Source organism: Triticum dicoccoides, chromosome 2A, assembly GCF_002162155.2.
Source record: "Triticum dicoccoides isolate Atlit2015 ecotype Zavitan chromosome 2A, WEW_v2.0, whole genome shotgun sequence".
In the NCBI taxonomy this organism is placed as follows: Eukaryota; Viridiplantae; Streptophyta; class Magnoliopsida; order Poales; family Poaceae; genus Triticum; species Triticum dicoccoides.
In genome coordinates this window covers 56,275,794-56,296,637 of record NC_041382.1, presented here as the reverse complement: position 1 = coordinate 56,296,637, position 20,844 = coordinate 56,275,794, and the positions used below count along the sequence as shown (strand labels likewise).

The window sequence follows — 20,844 nt, the reverse complement described above, 5'->3', positions numbered from 1 at the left end:
TTTCCTGTCGGTCAGCCGACAGGCAAAATCCGTCAGGATTAAAACGACAGGGAAATCCTCTAATGCCTGACGGTTAACCGACAGGAATTATTTTCCTGGCGGCTATTCCTGTCGGCTACTCTCAGGAAAATCTTGATTCGTCAGGTTTAGAAACAGACCTTTTGTGACAGCCAGCCGACAGGGAAACATGCATTTTCCTTATGGGTAAACACCCAGGATAAATGAAAACAGAATTTGCATGTTATCCATATCATACCTATGTGCATGCATCCGAGATCAGTATACATACAACACACATATACATATATATAGAGCAAACGATGATCTGACATTTTGCACTTGACAAGTGAAAAGTTTACTTCCTCAAAGGCAATAACATAACAGTTGTACAAATTCATTGGCACCACCACTCTAAATTTTCATCCATCACCTACATTCATCAGTTCATAAGTTCCTAAGTCATCTGGACTACCACCGATGTTCCCACCATCAATGTTGCATAGAGTGTTGCCATTGTTGTGGTTGTCCATAGCACCATCCTCCAAACTAACATGAGATGAATAGGTGTTTCCCTGCGAATTCAGGTACAACATTAGGGAGAACTAATATTGAAAAATCAAGAGAAGATGAGCAACATCAGGTAGATATCTGAATCAATAGAAGTTGCATTATAGTGTGCATACTATGGTCCCTACCTACAACATTGATGCTCTCATTGCTGTTAGCATGAGAAATTGTGTATTAAGGTGATTAAGAACATAATCTGCTCTGCTTGTTGACAATTTAAATACCATGACACTTCATTGAGAAAAACACTTAGGCCAATCAAGAAATACGGAAGAAAAAAGAATGCCCACTCAGTATTTTGTTTGTAAATTTGAGATATGGCATATGGCAGCACAATAATCATTGGATGTTATACTATAGCTAGTGTAGTGCTTTTAGGGGAAAAGAATATGAGTAATTAACACTAAAAATGCACCGGTCGCTTTAAGTTCGAGCTTGCATCCATTAGGAGGCATTCTTAATGAGGTTTCGGCCTTCTTTGTACTCCCCTCATCGTCAATAAGTAATGCATTGAATAAATGATGAGAATAGCAAATAATAAGGTAAGAACCAACACACCTAAGTATTTGTGAGATAATCACCACATCAAGACAAGCATATACACCGCCTTAGTGTGAGAGGTACCTGAGGTAGGTTTTGATTTGCATGCTGCAACTTCTTTGTTCATCAATTTTGACCACATAACTTTGCTGCATCCACACCCTTTCATCATTGGTACCAGAAAGCGTGTTTTACCACTAGTCCATGACGCCTTACCCTTTTTACGCCTAAAACAAGCAGGAAAGAATTACTTCATATACACACTCATGAACCATCAGTCTGATAGTGTAATCATTGGTAGATAGCCGAAAGACATAGACATCAAGTAATTAAGAAAAAAATGCAAAACAGTCATCACTTCCATCAAGGATATTATTTTCAGTTTTTAGTTCTAATCTACAACAATAATAACCTATGGAGTAAGTTAGTGTGCTGAGTTCCAGAAGCAAAATCGGCTTGTGTTCTTTTGAAACAAGCAAATTGCATGAAGTTAATTCGTTTGGATGGTGCAACCATCTCAAGTTGAAAAGTGCCTCTCTTTTTTCGGATAATAAAAAGCAAGCAATCAAGCCTCAGGTTGTGGCATCTGCCTGGGTCAACTACAAGACACTAGCAGGCGAATATAAACACACAACATTCAGATTTCTATGCTATAAATCAGTTTAACAAGCATGTACCTTCCTTTTCTCCAACAGCATCTTCAGGTTCCTCAAAGCAGAGAACAGGCAGAGGAGACAACAAGGCCGAGAGTTCCGATAAAAGTAGAGAGTTCCTTAATTCTCGAAGAGTTCCTGAAAGCACATAACTAGCAACGATAAATGAGACTACTGATAGTACACTTAACAGTAGCATCTAAAAATTTAGATACGAGAGTAAACAAAGCTCTTTCTTGCAAAATGAAAACTGAATAAATCAATACACTCCAAACAAATGCAAAGGGTCCTTATTTTCTCACCCATACGGCTAATCTTTCAAGCAATAAGCCACGCAAAAAAGTAAATCAAGATCCTGCCGCCCAAAGACCTAGATTAATTATACATAAATTTGTATGAATAGATAAGATTCTGACTGCTATTTTTGGATGACCCAGATTGAGACTTACCACAGTAAAACGGATCAGGTGATTTGGACGAAAGGGAGAGGAGGAGCCTGCTGGTGTCATGTTGGAGGAGTAGCGGGTGGCTTGCTGTTCGTGCGACGGGAGAGTGACCCGGATCTGGATCATGGAGCACGGGGAGCAGGCAACGCGTACAGGGCAGCCCTGTTGGGGTGGTCCAAGGTTAGTGGGATGCGGCGGCAGAGGGAGGTGGAGGCAGAGCGACGATGGTGGTTCGGGATGGAAGGAGATCGGGGATGGCGGACGAAGGTTGACTCGGGCAGCGGTGGAGGAGCTGGGCGATGAGCGGGGGTGGAGATTGGAGGAGCTGATGGCTAGCAGCGCTGGAACGAGTTCCCTGTCAATGACGGCGGCGGCTGTGGCGAGGAAGTCGGAGGAATGCGGCTGCGGAGGAAGGCGGCGGCCATGGAGCAGACGAGATGGGGAAAGAGGAGAAGTGGGGGATTTTTCTAGGGTCTTCTCCTTATCTCTCTTTGTATACTTTGCTGTAGGCCCATACAACACAAGTTAATATAAGCTGGCGCGAGTAAGTTTCGCTTGAGGCGCCAAAAGGGGAAAAAACGGCGCGAACTAAGAATTTTCAGCCCCAGGCCTGTTTCGCGGTGGTGCGATGGCGGGCTGGGCTCAAAATACTTTTTCCTGTGGGCTGGACAACACAGGAAAACATATTTTCCTGAGGGGCTCAACAAGACCTACAGGAAAGTACAATATTTTCCTGAGAGTGAAAATTTGCCCGACGGGAATATTATTATTCCTGTGAGGGGCTTCGGGCCTCACAGGAAAATATACTACTCACAGGAAAAGTATGGTTTCTGGTAGTGACTCAGTCTGATCTTTGTCAGTGTTCATTTCCACCTCTTCACATCTCATTCTAAGATTGTTCCACAGATCCATAGTTTCTCCATGTAATTAAAGTTTTGCGAAATTGAAACCCCTACCAATTCCCTCACAAGAGCTTCAACCATTGTAATATTGTGGTCAAAGGCACGTTTTAAGGGTTTGTCATCCACCCATGTGTCCTCCCAGAATCTAGTATTTGTTCCATCTCCTAATTTTTTCTTGCAGAATTTATAAAAGATCTCTTTAACCTTCACGATGCTAGTCCAAAACTAGGAATCACCAATTTTAGACTTACCCCTTGACAAGCATCCATTAGGAACATATTTTTCTAGTAAGACCGTTTGCCAGAGTCATTTATCATTTTCTAATTTCTAAAACCGCTTGGCTAGAAGTGCAGTGTTCATGATGTGTAAATTTAGAATCCCCAATCCACCCATATCTTTAGGCTTGCAGCAGGAATTCCAACTGACTAAATGATACCTTTTCTTATCTTCATCTTCATGCCAGACCAATCTAGCCCTATAGAAATCAGCTTTCTTGAGCACACCAACAGGGATATGATAAAAAGACATCATGAAAAGGGTATATTGGTCAAACAGGATTGCACTAGTGTGATTCTCCCAACAGTTGATCCCAAGAGTTACCCTTGCCAACATCTACATCTTTTCTCTATGTTGTTAGTCACACAAGACCTTCTAATTCTAATACCAAATATAGGCATACCCAAATATTTCATAGGATGTGTCTCCATAGCACATGTAAATATTTCTTGATATTCCCCTCTTTTGTTATTAGCATCCCCAAAAAGAAACAACTCACTCTTGTGAAAATTAATAGTGAGTCCAGACATTTTCTCAAACGCACACATAATGAATTTCAATTTTTTTTGCACTTTCTATGTCATCTTGTATAAGAAAAGTAGTATCATCAGCATATTTTAGGGCATGTGTCTGGTGGAAAAGGCCCATTCTCTCTAAAGCGCAGGTCCACCTCACTTTCTAGAAAGTCCAAATATGTCCCAACTGGACCCTCAAAATTTGTACAACTAGCTTTATCAGCACTAGTACTTTTTTCCCAATTTATTCCTAGTCTTATCCATATTATCTACCACGACTTTAGAGGAGAATAATTCTATCTCCCCAAAATCAATATCTTGATCCTCTAAATATTGTGGAATTGGAGGAAAATTCCCTATCCGCATATGATTTTTGATCATAAGCCCCTATCTAATCATGTAATCGTTGATAGCATCAATCTTTTTTCTCTTATTATAACTTGTATCCAATGCATCAGAAATTTGCACATCACAAATTATCTCAGAATCATGAGATCGTGTGTTAGTTTTCTTAACAACTTTCTTCTTAATTTTATTTCTTTTTTTGCCCAAATCAATCTCATCTTCACTAATCGATGAACTAGAAATCAGATATTTGAGGTAACCAGAATTAGTACGTGATGAAACCGACAAGCCAACCATCTCCTGCTAGCAGCTAGAAGCGGCTGCCGGCCGAAGAGCACCCTACCGAGCCCGGGAGAGGGCCCGGAGGCGGGCCGAGCGGCGGGGAAAGCGAGGTGAGCGGCGGGGAAGCGCCACTGTCTTCCTCTTCATCACCCTGTGGGGCCTTGGAACCTCGTTGTCGACGATCTCGATCGACATCGCCTGCATCCACGGCGCCAACAACGCCATCACCACCTCCACCTCCTCCCGAGGTGGCAGCAGACCGAAGATGTGGAAGCGAAACGCCGCCCACTTGAACCGTGTGGCTAGATCCTCCGATTCCGCCTCCAACATCGCCTAGAGAACCACCTCCATCGGTGGCTGAGGTCGTAATTTCGGGAAGCACCTCCTTATCTCCTCGGCGGTTTGGATGGAGCGAATCGCCTCCGCTTTGTCGTTCAACGCCTTGTCCGTCGGCAACCACTCATCGATCTCACGCAGCCGCACCAGCTTCTCTATGTTGCCACCCGCCAGCTTCACCATCTCCGCCTCTCTCCTTGACATCGAGCCCCGGATGGAAGGGGGAATCGCCTCTGCTTTCCTTACCCTTTAGATCTGGGTTGTTTCTGGAAGAAGGAACGGGAGCGCAGCGGGCAATAGCATATTGCCATGGATGCCACCTTCATAAACTTTTTTTTGAAACGGAGGTAAAGATTGCCTCATCTATTAAATAAGCAGAAGAGAATTGCCCAGTTAATTACGGAAAACCGGGCAAAAACCGGAACAACTAGGGCGAAGCCCACTCCCATAGACTGAAACACACAGGGCAAAGCCCACCCTAATCGACGACAAGTCGACCTGCAGCCAGACCACGCAACTCCGACTCTGGCGGAGAACTCAGAAGAACAAAACCAGGCACGGCTGGCGCCATGGACGATCGCCGAATGGGCCACCTGCAGCCAGTCATCGTACACCACAGGGCCCCGCCGCCGCGGCTTCGACTCCACAGCAGCAAGCAAACCGAGGCAAAGCCGCGGACACGCCGGAGAAGAGCCGACTACCGCAACCATTGCCGCGTCGCCGACGTCGCTCCCACCATCATTGTTGCCACAGAAGTCTCGTCGCTACAGTGATTCTCTCGGGGCCGCCGCCCCGACATCCACCGCTCCGTCGCGCCCAGCGCAATCAACCGGCACCACCTTCCGGGGCCGCTGCCCCGACATACCACCGCTCCGCTCGAGCAGCAACGCCGCACAACCCGGCTGCCCGCAGCCCACGCTGCTCAGGGCAACCACTCGCAGACCACGAACGTCGCACCATATCCGGGGCCGCCGCCCCGACGTAAAGTCAGACCGCCCCCTCTGGGAGGCATCGACCGAGCCGACACCCCTACCGCCCAAGCGGGATAAGGATGCCACCCAACCAATGCCGAGATAGAGCCCCACCTCATAGAGCTGCACTCACATTGTTCCCGAGATCGCCATCTCGGCGCACAATCAGAAACTACCCGGAGCCGCCGCCCTGACGTCCACTGTCCCCGACGACGAAGAGATCCGTGCAAACCGCAACATGCTGACTCTCCAAGGCGATGCCTCAAAGAAGGAAACGACGTAGCCGCCGACATCGCCCGCTTCGACCATCCGAAGCTAGGGATTTCTCCCGGAGAGTCGTGTAATGGAGCTCGACGGCAACACCTTCAAGAAGGAAACGACACCATGGCCATGGCGCCGCTGTTGCCGGCACCGACCCAAGGTCAATGCTGGACTTTCGCCTGGAGCTCCTCCACACCTCCGAACCCGAGCAGATCCGAAGCACTGCGCAGCACACAATCCCCATGGTCGACGTCCACCTGCTCCACCTTCCCGCTGCACCAAGCTACCTCCGCCAACGACCACCGCCTCCCCGGGCCTTCGAGCCGCGCCCAAGCGCCAGATCCGGATTGCTCGGAGCCCACCTGCGCCCACGACGCACCCAGTGCGCGCCTGTCGCGCCACCCTGCGCGGCCTCGCCGGCCGCCTCGCGCCTGCACAACCACGACCGAGCTGCAGCTGCAGCTCACCCCCACCGTGCGCTAGAACCACGTCGGCCTCGCCAGATCCGGAGCCGGAGCCGCGCCCGCGCGCCCTCCCTAGCCCGCCGCCCCTTCGCGCCAGAAGCGCCGCCCGAGCTCCAACCTCAGCCTCAGCCCGCGCCGCCCACCCGGCAGATCGGACGAGCGCCGCCACCAGCCCGCAGCTGGCCGCCCCCGCCACCACTGCCACGCACCACCACCAGCAGCCGGTCCCGTGGGCCAACACGCAGCCACGAGTTCACTCCGCTGCCACCCGTCGCCGCGCCGCCGCGCCCCGCCGTCAGCGCGCCACCACCAGCTTGGACGGGCCGCCCGCGCGAGCCGCCACCAGCCGAGGGGAGAGGAAGCCCCGCCGCCGCCTACGCAGGCCAGGCTTCGCCTGGCGGCGCCTAATGGCGGCGGCGAGGAGGAGGGAGGAGGTAGGGGAGCGGGGCGACCGGGAATGGGAGCTCGCCAGCCGCCGCTCGCGGGAGCGACGGGGGCGAGAGGATGATCACCTTCATAAAAGGAAGCAAATAACTTCATTCCTAATTACAGAATTACCACACACCGCCATATACTAGGAAAGTCATAAGTGAATTAACCATCTCTCTATTATGTTCAAACCACGAGTTTTCCACGCGCGACCGGGTTCACACTTTTGTGTCTACCTCGGCCGACCTTTGTGTCTATCTGCCACAGTGTTAGAAACCTCAATGAATTACTCCCTCCGTCCGAAAAAGTTTGTCCCAAACTTGCACCTTAAATGGATGCATCAATTTCTAGTACTATCTTAATGCTAGATACATCAATTTGAGGGACAATTTTTTCCAGACGGAGAGAGTACCAATTTATGCTGTTTGTTTATATGTGTGCACTCAGGTGTTCGGTTAATTAGTTCTGCTCATTTGCTATTTCTCAGGTTCTTGTCATGGGCTCCCTGTCTGAACCACCACCAGGATCGCACCTACTGTTCACGTACCTGATTTTTATCCACCCGCAACAAAAAAAGTATCTGAGTTTTATTGACAGATTAGGGGTTGAAGGACAAGCAGTACTACAAATCAGGGGTGCTGTCGCCCGAGCAGCGATCTCTTTACCTTCCAAGCAAGCAACCATGGCGCGGCGCAGCGCGACAGGAAGGGGGACACAATAACACGCTGTCATGGACGCCACCACGACAAAACTTGGAAGCAAATAACTTCACTCCTAATTACAGAATTACCACACACACCGATCCATGTATACTAGGCAAGTCATAAGTGAATTAACCATCCTCTCCATTTTTCTATCTAAAAACCACGAGTTTTCCACGCGCGACCGGGTAAATATCGCCACCTTTTTCCTGCCTTTTCCCTCCTACCCCCTCCCTCCCTCCCCCCGGCCACATCCACGGGCATATTCTCGGCTCCGTCTCTATATATAGGCCATTTCCATTCACACGTTTTCTCTCGTCTCCGTTCACGATCGATCGATCCGCATCGCCGTCGCCCTCGATCGCCTTCCCTTCCGCCCCTCGCTCCCACACAGTAGGTGCCCCCCCTCACCTACCCCAAATCTTTGCGCAATTCACACGGATTCGCGCAAGCACATGCTTATTATATAGCCCCCGATTCTTCATCTGCTGTTCCAGGACTCCCACGGCCTCTGGAACCTGCTTCTTCTTCCTCGTCGTCGCAGTCTTCTTCTTGTTGTTGTTTGGTGTGGAGAGATCGACCGGATGACTGGCTGCAGCGGCAACGGCAACGGCAACTCGCCCGCCTCGGCCATGGGGCATCAGGTACTTTGGTCGATCGACCGATGCCATCTCTCTGAATCGGATCCCTCCCCTGTTTCTGAAGGAGTTTGAACACACACGCCAATTCAGTCCGGGAGAACCGTTCAGTTTCTTGAGGAAATTTTCCTTCCAACGATCACGGGCGCCCTGTTGCTGTCGTTGATGCTGTCTTGCTCTCCTTTTCTTCTCCCTCTCCCTGTGAGTTGGCGTAGAAACAATGCAGTGTTGCGTGCCGACGACCGGTTATCCGAAGATATTTTCTAGCTGAGCGTTATCTCAAGATTTTATTTTCCTTTAGGGCCGTTGATGTTTCTTCATACATGCCGAGGACGAGGAGCGTTATCTGAACATTTTATTTTCGGGCCGGTTACCAGAGGAACACTCCAGCACAAAGGAGTACTTACTCTGTTCTGCTGGGGCATCTGACTAGTCGCGTGCTGTCTAATTTTCTAGCACAAAAGAGAGACTTTTGCACTGCACGGGAAATCGGAGTCTTCTTATTTGAATCGCACGCACCACAGCCAGTCAGTGCAGATCTTTTCTCCCACTTATCCCCAACAGCTACACAACAAAACCGGTCAAATCAAATCAAATCAAATCAAATCATGCGTGTCATCAGTCGATAGGGCCATGGAGGGGGTTGCTTTTGTTGACTGCACATACAAACCATATAATCGCTGCGTCGAATTTAAACGAGCCATTTGTTTATCTTTGTTTTGTTCTGCAGACTCTTTTATGCTGAATTTTTTAGGCCGTTAAGAAAAGTCGAACTCTGAAACCCCTGAATTTTTTTGAGTTGCAGACGGTCACTGAGAAGAAGTTCGGAGGAATTGCACCAAAGAAGCCTCTGATTTCAAAGGTACGCTACTGCGTGAACGTTCATTATCAAGCTTGGCTTCCAACACACTCAATCGCCATGGACTTGTTTAATCACTGCCGTTTCATAAAAATAATTATAGAAGAGGCTGTCGCACTAGTACTACTATTGTTTTCTGAAACTAATACATAATGAGCGGTTCCATGAGCCTGAAGAAATATATTCAGAATAAGGATCTGATTATATTTGCTTGCATTAATTTTCTATATATTCTACTACTGCTTCAGGACCATGAGCGCGCCTACTTCGACTCCGCGGACTGGGTCCTCGGCAAGGTACTGGTGCAATCCAAAACTGAATATCATCTACACTGCCCTGACAAGTTAGATGTGCTATATCCACAAAACCCCTTTTCTGAATCTTGTGTTTCCTCCTTTTGCTTCAGCAAGCTGCAAGCAACAACGCACAGGCGGCGGCAATCGAATCCTTGAAGCCAAAGCTAAAGGTAGGTTGTGATCCTTGTCCCATCTCAACTGCACACTGCATTACATTGCACTGCAAGCATCTATCATTCAGATTTTCAGAGTTGAACTGCGGTGTAAGTAATCTCTGTTTATTGCGTGCAGAGGACGCCCCATCACCAGCTCCCCCCTCGCAAGCCGGCCTGCGCGTCCGGCTGATCGACCGCGATGATGCGACAAGGTAAGAAATGTTCTCTCTTCTTCACATGGTGCTGCATGCACGTTTCTGAACTAGTAGCATGTTTCTGCAGATCCAACTATGTGTTCTGAACTCTCTGTTCTTATCTTATCTGACTGATCATCATGATGTAGGGATCACCAGAGGGAGCCGGAGCGGTCGCATGAGACGACGAAGCTGGTGATTTAGCTGGTGGCATATGTTAGGAGTCGATCGAGTCAGGGTTTGAGATCTGCAGTTAGACCCTTTTGGTTCTAGCAGCCTAAGATTGTCACAGTAGGGCTAGTAGCATACTCCTACAGTGTTATGGCTTCGGCTTGAGATGTTTGGTTTTCAGTACTTTTCTGTCAGTAATTTTCTACTCTTTCAAATCGAGGAGCTTCGGCGCTCCCGGTTTCATTGAAATGAAACAAAAACGAATTCGAACAACACTTAAACATCAGGGCCACGGTCTGCCCAAACTACTCTAACATAGTACCATCAACTATATGACCATGCTGCACAACACCTAAGAACTGGAAGAACCACAAATCGTTATGGTCAACTCAGTAACAAATACCCTGCCTCGCACGTTTTCGCCCTAGGCTAATTCTTCTGGTCATCGGCATATGAGTAGAATCACGCGGCTAAACATGATCAAACTGGCTTCAGCCTGAGATGTTTGGTTCAAGTACTTTGCTATCAGCAATTTACTCGTTGTCTCTGAAAACATGGAAATACGTACAAACCCACTTGCATTTTGGAATTTTTTGAACTCATGACAGAAATTGATATATTGGGTCGGTGAAGACTGTTTTTTCTAGAGAGAGACGTGTAAAGACCATTAGGATGGATAATTTGAATGGACCTGGTAAAAAAATTAGCCCATTTATGTTTCTATTTTTTATGGAATAAAAAAAACGATGGGTCCTTGTATAACCTTTTTTTTTTTGACAAAAGTACCTGTATAACGCTGAATCTATATCTCGGCTACTGCGAGTTAGAGCTAGTGCTCGCCTCAGGCACTTACGACGTGGGCCGCGGCCCAGTACCAAGGCAGAGTGGTATTCTTTTTCACTGGTTTTTCGGTTCTGGTTTTAGTGCTTTGTCTGGTCGGTTTTTCTCTGGTTCACTCCTGATTTAGTGTATTTGTTATGCTTCTCTCCGGGTTCCAATGTTTTCTTAATCATTTTTTCTAGTTTTGTTTCTTTACTTCTTTTCCTTTTCTTTTTATGTTTGCTGTTTCTTTTTTCCAATTCCAATTCCACTTTCTACCTTTGTGTTTTAATTTAATTTATTTTTTCCTTTCTTTCTATATTATTTTTACTTTTTACTTTTATTTCTTTACTCCACAGTGTAAGATACGCCAGTTTTTCCGTGTTATAAAAACAATGTAGTGGTTTTTTGTAAACAACCTGAACTGTTTTTAGTAGCATGTAAATTTTATTATAAGTTCATAATTTTTTTCTAAAATACTGTGATTTTTTTTGTAAATAGAGCGAGATTGTTTTAATAGGTAAACTTTTTGGAAAATGGTTATTATTCTTTTCTAGACAGCACGTATTTTTTAATAGCATGAACGTTCCGTTTAATGTATGCATATATTGTTGTAAAATAGTGTTATTTTTTTGTAAACTGTGTGAAACGTTTTAATAGCATGAACATTGGTGTTTAAGCAGCATGCGAATTTAAGTTAGAGTATGTGACATTTTTAGTGACTTCAAAATTTCTAATAAATTACAAAAAAATACATATTGAATCTTTTCTAAATAGACTCTGAATAATTTTTTACAAAAAGATGAATATTTCCTAAATATATATGAACTTTTTATAGAATAATAGAAAATAATTTATATCCCAACAGGAACATGTCACTTGGATTGAAACAAATATCATGCTTAGATTGGATGCACTAGCAAAGTGAACCAGTTAACTATTTTTCATATATACATGGAAGACTTTTCTTCTCGCACTCATGAATACATGAGATAAATATTCTAGTTGTTGTTATTCAATGGTGTAGACCGGCAAAAAGGACTGCATGGACATTCAAATTCCTTACAAAAATGCTTAAAAATATGATTTTTTAGTTTACAAAACACACATAATTTAAAACATACGTTCACTTTTCTCAAAAACAAATGTTCATGTTAGAAAATCAGTTGCTACATAATGCGCTATGTTGCCATTCCTGGTCTGGTTCTCTTCAGTGCTTTGTCTTGGCTCGCTACAATGCTTGATCCCGATTCACTACGATGCATGTACGTCTCGCTACCACTCAGCGCAATGGCCCGGCCCACTAGGATGGCTCCATGTGCCGCCGCTCTTCTATTTGACTCAAAGAGCATTAAATAGGAGTTCTCTATAGACGCACAAATGTTATACCTCGCTTATAACAAGTATAACATCCAACTCGCTTGAAGGCGCGCTGCATATAGGGCCGGCCGATCACTCTATCGCAGCTTAGGTTGCTCGCTAGCTCGTTCGATGTACTGGTTTGGCCTGGGTTTCTTTGTTTTTTGTCTTCTTTTTAATCTTTCGTTCAGTCTTCTTATTTTGTTCGTCAGTTTTCTTCGGTTTTTTGCTGTTTCAACCTTTTCCTTTTTTCTTTCAGCATTTTTACCAGGTTTTTCTTGTGTTTTTTGTTTCTTTCTTGGTTTTAATACTTTTTTGTTTTTATTTGTCATTTCTTGTTTTTTGGTTTTATTGGCTTTCTTTGTTACATTTTTCATACACAGTAACATTTATATACACGTTTATTATTTTCCAAATACATGATTAACATTTTTGGTAACTTGTATTTTTATACTTTCTTTTTCAAACACATTGTACATATTTTGTAGAAAGGAGGAACATTTTTTATATGCACATTTAAATTTTTTAAAATAAAATATATTTTTCTAACATATATGTTTACATATTTTGTAATTATATATTTAGAATATGTAGAAGTATAAAAAAGTTAGAAATAAAGATAAACACAATAAAAGAAAAAACATTTAAAAACAAGGGCTTTTGAGGGCCGTGGCTTCCCGCGTGCTGGGCCGGCCCATTCTGGTACTCGCTTCTGGTGAGACAGCCATATGTCCCGCTATAAGCAAGACATAGCCGCGCCCGATATACGTGCCCTTGCTTAATTCAGTGTATAACCCGAGAGTGGTCATGTGGAACTCCAGCTCAACTTGGTGGGATGGGCAATGAAGTTCTGTCAACATCCGTGAAAAGCTTCAAAATTGATTTTGATCAAATAGCTTCATAAATGATATGAATTGCCCGCTGCAATCGTTACGATAGCGCTCGCCCATTGAGCACCCCTGATGGGTCCGCCCATTAGCGCATAGGGTAAGATGTTGGGATTTTTCTATATAGCTCCCAACCCTAGCCGCCGCCTTGACACCCCCTCCTCTTCCCCGTCCGGCAGCCACGTTGATGGGAAGAGGAGTGGGGACCCATCCATTTCATTTTACTTATCTTAGTTTTTTTTTGGTTCTCCGATGACATAGACGAAGTGCTAGCAACGATGGCGTGTTGGAATAAGGTTTCTCCGGTCTCTTCCTACCTCAACAATGTCTGACCCGGCGCCCGATGAAAGGCCTGTGTGAGTTTGTGTCCCCAGATCTGTTGGTTTCATTCAGGCCTTGGCACTTTATGTCTTTTTCAATGAGAGCTTTTGGCTAGCTATTGGTGCAGCGACTTCAACATTTGCTTTTGTATTGTTTTGTGGCTTGATCCGGTCTCTCCTACCCTCTGAATTGGTGGTAATGTATTGCAAGCCTGTTTTGTGTGAGGTGATGCTCCAGCCGATGCTGCTTCAACGATTTCCAGATATTGTCTCAAGGAGCGAGTGGCTATGGCGGTCTTCAAAGACTGGTATGACGAGGGCATTTGCAGGTGTCTCTTTTTTTGTTGTTGTTGGTTTAGTGCATTTTTCAATTTCCAGCGGGCAACATACAATCATAGGAAGAAGAAGGCTAGTATGCTTTTTAATATAATTTTATTTATTTATTGGTTGTTCTTCGTCAAGTTGTCTATGCGTTGTATTGGCCTTTGTCTTGTTCGATATTAATCAGATCTAAGAAGCCCTTAGGGTGTCTTTATTAAACAAAAGGAAGACTTCATTTTTTCCATTAGCAAGCCAGGTTTTCTAATTTTTGTTTTCGTGTTTTCTTGTATGCATTTTCCTCTTTTCATTTCATTGTCTATTTTCCTTTTCCCTTCCCTTTCTTACTTTACCTTCTTTAATCTACATTTTTATTTTTTTTAGTATTTTTATACAAATTCATGAATATCTGTGAATTCATGAACATTGTTTTAACTTCGCAATTTTTTTATCGGTAAATTTTGTTCAAATTTGTGAACATGTTTAAATTCATGAATATTTTTAAAAATTCATAAATATTTACGGAATCCCCAAATCTGTTTTAATTCACAAATAGATTTTGAAATTCATGAGCATGTTTTAGTTTATCAAGACGTTTGTAATTCGTGTATATTTTACAAATGCACAAACATTTTTAAATTTGTAAATATATTTTGAATAGGAAAATTTTAGGTTACAGAATAGTTTTTGAATTCACAAATTTCTCATGATTTTTTTTGTGATTTATTTAATTCACTAACATATTTGTCATTTAATTTCATCAACTTTTTTTCAAAACAAGCAAAAAATCATTGTGCTAGTTTTTTGAGCCGGAGTGAGTGAAAAATAAAGGGAAACGGGAAGGATAATTGAAACCTACGGGCAAGAAAAAGTGAAACTATCAAAGGGAGGAGGGAGCTTTCGGGAACTTGATGGTCGCCTCACAAATGTTATTCGACGTGAATCATACCGCTCGCGTCAAGTGATATAGTGTCCGTAACTCCAAAACAACAACTTGTGACTGATTTGCATGACTTGATTCCATCAGGAAAAAAAGTACATGCATGTCTTGATATGGTGGCATTATTTGCATGGATAAATTAATGCATACCTGGTGAGGTGGCCTTGTTTGCATTGATAAATTAATTTAAAAGATGGAACTTAATGTACATGCATAATGTGTTGATGCCACACAATTTCGATCAGACAACTATCAACAATTTACATGACGTGGAACCACACATTTGCATAGAATCTAATAGCGAGGGCTAGCTATTTAGATATGAAAGATAACGGCTCCAAGAAAAGCTGATTTTTTTAAGTATAAAAATGTACTACTACCTCCGATACAAGTTGTACTAAATCAACGACGATTAATATGGATCGGATGGAGTACTAAAAAAAATGAAATTATGTTCACAAATGTAACACATGTTTGAGCATTTTTACAAATATTCATGGATTTAAAGAACTATAAAATTGAAAAAATAACCTATTTTAATATGCACACATTTTAAAAATACACCTGAATTTTTATAGTAAAAGATAAACAAAGAAAACCAGAAGATAATTGAACCGTACTACAACAAACTTAAAGGCTGAGCTATATGGGCCAGTAAGCCTTAATTCCTGAACCGTACGAAGCACTTTCGTGAACATGGGAGGCAAAAACTGAAAATTTGGAACCGTACAAAATAAATAATACTGGTAGAAGTAAGTACTCCTACCTAAGTGCACCTCACAAGTGATGATGGGATAAACCGCATGCTAAATTATTTTCCAGAGCGCATGTAAGTTCAGACAGGAATCTGGTATCAAAGAAGTTCAGAAAGGAATTTAAATGACAAATAAAGCTCTTTCAACTTACTTCAATGATAGGAGATATTTTTTCAAATCCTCACTTGCCACTCTGGCAAGCTCCACATCACCGTCTCTTGCATACTGCCCTTTGCCTGTTTTTTGCACCTCTTGCTTACTTGCTAAGCACGAATCTGCTATGAAATTGTCACCCCGCTTGGCCGCTTACCAAACCTTGGACCAGCACTGAACGACCTCTCTTCTTTTCCACTGCCTTTCGTGCTGGATCCAGTGGCCAAGAATAGACATCTCCTGTCGACTATTCTCAGCAGATCATTGCACAATCTTTCGCCATGTTAACCGTGTTGTCCTTTTTTTTGGAGTCATTCCACTAGATATGGCTTCGTCGGCAATGTCTGATTTGGAGCCATTGGTGTCAATGGACAAGGGCAGATGTGTACCCTGCATGATGATCCCTGTAAAGCTGCAAAGGTTACATATTCGGATGAGGCTTTGGTTGGTAGGATCTAACTACATCCACATCCACAGCAGAGAAAAGTCTTGCTCGATCTAACAGCGCATTCAGAATTCGAACAAGGCATTTACGGAGGGAACTTTTCCAGTTCAAATAGTAGAGGAAAAAGAAAGAAGATCCAAGGACACAATGATCAATGAGAGGAAGAATCTTATCCACACTTCCTGTCTCGGGGCTTATGTCTTAGCTTACCTGTGAAAGTTGAGTAATCTGCAAGAAACTATACATTCGACATCTCAAGTGAAGAACTGTCTTTATATCGAAATGAACTGAAAGGCACTTGTTGTGTGTATACGGGTCATGTTATGTGCCATAAAATTTATAACATTGAAAACTATTCTGAATACAAATTCAATGATTTAATTTTCACAAAAACTAATTTAATTTTTGTTACATGTTGGCAGAGTTGATGATCAAACTTGAATTTTAAAATGTGTGCGTGCAATAAAGTTAGAATAGAGGGGGTACGATACTTGATTTATTTACCACGCATGGGGCAGTGAAGTTTTGCATGCATGACTTTCTCATAAAGATTAAAATCCGCATGCTCCCATTTTAAGTGCACATGTTGTGATAGTATCATGCATATGATTCTAGTATATGATACTAACCTCCACATGCCACATACTACTATATCCTTTAATATGGTACGATATCATATCATGATACTCAATCATCATTTAACTGTGTGTCACCTCAGCAAAAAGGTCTAGTTGATTTGCACGATACTTCAATTATGACCATCCTAACAAGACTTTGTAAAATTTAGTCGCACCCTTTAATTAATGAAAACGGAAAATGGAGTCAACTAGCATTAATGGATCTAGTAATATCCATTTCGTCTTACCAGTACATGTAATTTTTTCTTGCTGATGGTCAAACATAGAGTAGATCTCCGTTGCTTTTCTTTCTCCTCTCGCGACAACGGCACGTCGATGGCACGTTCCGGCGGCGACAATGGCCATTCGATGGTCCGTCATGGACCTCAATGCAATTTTATTATGTTTGATGTGCTTTGTTCTATTAGTGAATCTTTATAATAAATTTGATCCTCTTCACAAAGAAATAAAAAAACTTATATGATATTTGGCTGGAAGCACATTTGCATCCGGAAAAAAGTTAAAGTTTGCCTTTTTACAATTATCATTGGTCCTCCACCCAGCCCTGAGGGTTTTTACACACGGTTTGAGTGGTCTCAACTCTCAAGTCTTCACCACCCTAGCCTTCGCCACTGGGTCTCACTGACAATTTGGGTGGTTTCGACTCGGTTATGAAATAGTATAGAGAGAAAAGAAAGAAGATAGAAACCTTTCCCCACGTCATTCATTTATCTAACTTACCTTTAAAAGTCGAGTAATCTGCAAAAACAAAATTCACCATCTCAAGTGCAAAAAAATTTTATATCAAAAAGAGTATTTGTGACACATAGTCCATGTTTACTTGATTGACAAATTTGAATTTTGAAATGTCTGCTAAGTTGAGGCACATGGGACATTGGAGTTCTGCATGTATGACTTCGGAGAAACTGGCAGGAGTTTCCATACACATGAGCATATCAAATAATCAAATCGTGCAAATGCAATATTAAAATTAACAATACTATATGTCTTTCATGATTAGAATTATGATGTTATTTTATACACAAGTAAACAAAGCACACACATATTACCAACTTATTGCCGAGCCCAACTTGCAAGGTAGATGTGCCATCCCTAGAAGTTTCTATACACACACTTACTAATAATTCACAATAGAACACTATTAAGATATTTGTTAGAGTATGTGATATAGAAACCTCTATGTTGATATTTTTGGCAGTAAAATATATAAGAACACACACACACACACACACACAAATGCAAATAATAAATATTGAAAATGAATTAAAAAAGATTTTTTGTTAAGTCATACAATTTAAATTTAACAGAAGCAAATTTCCCATTAGCATACATTACAACTGTATAACAAAAACACTATAACATGTATGTTGGAACAAAGTTATGTGGTTAACTATGATAGCTAAGTACTGAAAAATTACACTAACTAAAACTACAGTATGGTAAACTTAGTTTAAATAAGTATAACATTTTAGTATAAATTACTTTATCCGGCTGCTAGTTCCTCGATGACCATGCCATGTTTGCCCGAAGTTGTTGTGATAATCAGTTTCATAGAATTTGGGTGCAAAGTTTTTCCTTCCGAAGTTTTTTTCCTACACTACAAAGAAGAATTGATCTAGTAGGTCGCCTACATCTACTTCAATGTTCCCGGAAGCTTTTAAGATATTGCCGTTTATATCGCATTGAAGGACACCTTATCGTTTTTGGTAGACTAGTGCACGGTGGACTCCTGATTTTTTTTCGTAAATCCGGAGCAGCTGGTCCCGATGTACTCTTGATGAGAGCATTTTGCATCGAATTCTTGATAATGTTTTTTTGTTTTGAAGACGTATGATATCTTTTGTATTTTACTGCGATTACTCGCCCATTTTTGTTCGATTTCAACGAGATCTACAATTAAGAGATTTGAAGTGTTCATTGGAACCTATTTTTGGAGAAAATATGTTGATTGGACGTCATAAAAACCTCCCATGAGAAGATACGGACATGGTAGGAGTGTTAAGTCGAAGGGGAACTGTTGGGGATATTACTATTAGCTGAGACCCGCCCAGGAGGGGCCAGGTCAGCTTCAATGGTGGGTTACGCACGAAGTTCAGTAAACATCCAAGTTTGTAGTTTATAAGTCTTATAGAAGGCCCAAAGGCCTGGGGCCGGCTTAAGGCCCGATATTGTAAAACGCCACATGTAAGGAAATACTTGTACAAAAAGACATGTAAAGAAAGTCACCGAGCCGGACACGATTATGAGCCGGCCGGGACTCTGTAGGCCACCTGGCGTCAACCCGTGTATATAAGGTGACGATCCGGTGGTGGTTTAGGGAAAGAAACAACAAGTAGATAACCAAGCCGACGAGTTAAGCCTCTTGGTGATCGAAACCTCAGCAATACCAAACCCAACTAGACATAGGCTTTTACCTTCATCGTAAGGGGCCGAACTAGTATAAAACTCTCTCGTGTCCTTTGTCCCGATTAACCCCTTTAAGCTTCCTAGTGCAATGGCCCTACGACTAAGTCCTTGCTCTAGGACATCTGCCGTGACAATTCCATGACGGTTGGCGCCCACCATAGGGCCAGCGCACGGTGGATTTGAGTTCTTAAAGGGCAACTTCGAAGGGCTCAAGGGATACGCTGTGGGCCGGATGACCAAGAGTCGTCGCAGCAAGATTTATATAGACGACGAAGGCTGGGGCCCCGAGGCCGGATCAATCGAGTACGGGTACCGGGTCCCCTTCGGCGGGATCCGCATCTTCATCGGCCGGATCGGCGAGTCAGGCCCTGAGCCGGATGTCCACACCGACCTCATCAAAACGGCTCAGCATGCCGGGTACGCCCGTGTTCAATCTGTCGTGAAGCATGCCTTCGTAGGCTGCGTCCATGGCGGTGAATACTCTGAAGGATCGGTGGAAGGCGGGGAGACGACCATCTGCTCTGATACTGCATCTTCAACGGGTGAGACAAACTCATTGTACCAACTGCAAGACGGCATGCTCGGGAGCTGTTCCGATGGCAGCAGTATTCCGGACCCCATTGAGCCGCCGAATTGGGCCGGAGTCTTCATGGCAGGGACACAGCCCAGGCAGAACTCCACCGCAGCAACAACGGTGGCCACCGGGTCGGCAGCTGCCGGGTCAGGAGACCCCGCGCGCCCCCCGGCTCAGGTTCTCATGGACCTCATGGATAAGCTGACGACACTATTAACCGCTGCGGTAGAGCCGGCGGATAAAGCCCAGCATGACGTGGAAGTGGCACGCGTGTGGGAGGAGATGGTGCAAGCTAAGGAAAATTTGGCTGCGGAGGAAACCCGGATGGCAGCAGAACGTGCAGCTTTGGATGCTCGTACTCAGCAGCTTCAAGCAGAAACCTTCCAGCTCTCTATGGATCTTAATGCGTCAAACGAAGTCATGAGGAGAAGGCGTCAGAAAACTTAGTCGCGTCTGCCTATAACACTGGATCCGAGGAATCTGTTCCATACACCCGGAGCTGGAGGGAGCAACCCGCCGGAGGTAAACCGGGTCGAGACGCTCGAAGCACCAGTTCAGCCACGCACCATGGAGCCGCCGCACATGAATACAGCTCCTCCTCATTATATATCAACACCCCCGGGTCACTTCTCCAACCCCATGGAGAACCTCATTGCGGCGGCGGCTCGATTAGCAGCTCTCCCGATGGAAGGTGACTCACCAGCATCAATTGAAACCCGGAGGGTAAGAGAACTACTTCAGACAGCTTTGGCCCAGCAGGATGCATACTCCTACAGCCGAGACATGATTCATTCAACTCCTCGCCCAAGCCGGAGCCCGAGTTACACTAGGCGCATGGAATCTGCAGAAATGTCAAGTAATGCTCAACGTCACAACCGGCCATATAGGTATGAGCCGGTGCGGGCTGGAGCTCTTAACTTGGCGGATCAGGAGAGGATTCGTCAAGAGGCGGAACGGGCGGCTCAGATAGCAGCAGAGCAAGCGGCTCACCAAACCTTTCCGGCTTATCCAGCGACCTCAATTGAGGCAGGGGTGGCTACAAGAACCGAAGGCGTACCTTGCCTGGTCCCAGCCATACGCAATGAGCGGTTGCCCAAGGATTTCAAGGGACCTCGTAAGGTGCCTAACTACACGGCTGACTTACAGCCGGGGGCTTGGATTGAGAGTTATGAGATGGCTATGGAGCTATTGGAGGTTAGTGATGCTGCAATGGCCAAGTATTTTACCAT

At 44.1% G+C, this 20,844-nt stretch overlaps 1 protein-coding gene and 1 long non-coding RNA gene across 8 annotated transcripts; one reads left to right on the top strand and one right to left on the bottom strand.

Moving 5' to 3' along the window:
* Positions 1–222: 222 nt before the first annotated feature.
* On the bottom strand, positions 223–2,681 carry LOC119353182. 6 transcript variants are annotated; one of them, XR_005170342.1, is made up of 5 exons: positions 2,210–2,681; positions 2,063–2,130; positions 1,785–1,912; positions 1,192–1,334; positions 223–572 (listed from the first exon to the last, which is right to left on the bottom strand). It is a non-coding gene; the product is annotated as an uncharacterized LOC119353182 (long non-coding RNA). The 6 variants fall into 6 exon arrangements; XR_005170344.1 differs by having other exon boundaries at positions 1,785–1,898; XR_005170341.1 differs by having other exon boundaries at positions 2,063–2,115.
* A 5,260-nt stretch (positions 2,682–7,941) lies between these two features.
* On the top strand, positions 7,942–10,274 carry LOC119353180. 2 transcript variants are annotated; one of them, XM_037619769.1, is made up of 7 exons: positions 7,942–8,081; positions 8,186–8,332; positions 9,132–9,188; positions 9,434–9,481; positions 9,592–9,651; positions 9,773–9,848; positions 9,980–10,274. In XM_037619769.1, the coding sequence occupies exons 2-6, from the start codon at positions 8,273–8,275 to the stop codon at positions 9,824–9,826; spliced, it is 279 nt and encodes a 92-aa protein (XP_037475666.1). In that variant the 5' UTR covers positions 7,942–8,081; positions 8,186–8,272; the 3' UTR covers positions 9,827–9,848; positions 9,980–10,274. The 2 variants fall into 2 exon arrangements, with proteins under 2 accessions (XP_037475666.1, XP_037475667.1); XM_037619770.1 differs by having other exon boundaries at positions 7,984–8,085.
* Positions 10,275–20,844: the final 10,570 nt, after the last annotated feature.

Excerpts from the sequence above, each read along its gene's own strand:
- LOC119353180 (XM_037619769.1), top strand. The coding sequence starts at position 8,273 with ATGACTGGCTGCAGCGGCAACGGCAACGGCAACTCGCCCGCCTCGGCC. Across the intron at positions 8,333-9,131 it reads CCTCGGCCATGGGGCATCAG|ACGGTCACTGAGAAGAAGTT; the intron begins GTACTTTGGTCG and ends TTTGAGTTGCAG. Across the intron at positions 9,189-9,433 it reads AGAAGCCTCTGATTTCAAAG|GACCATGAGCGCGCCTACTT; the intron begins GTACGCTACTGC and ends CTACTGCTTCAG.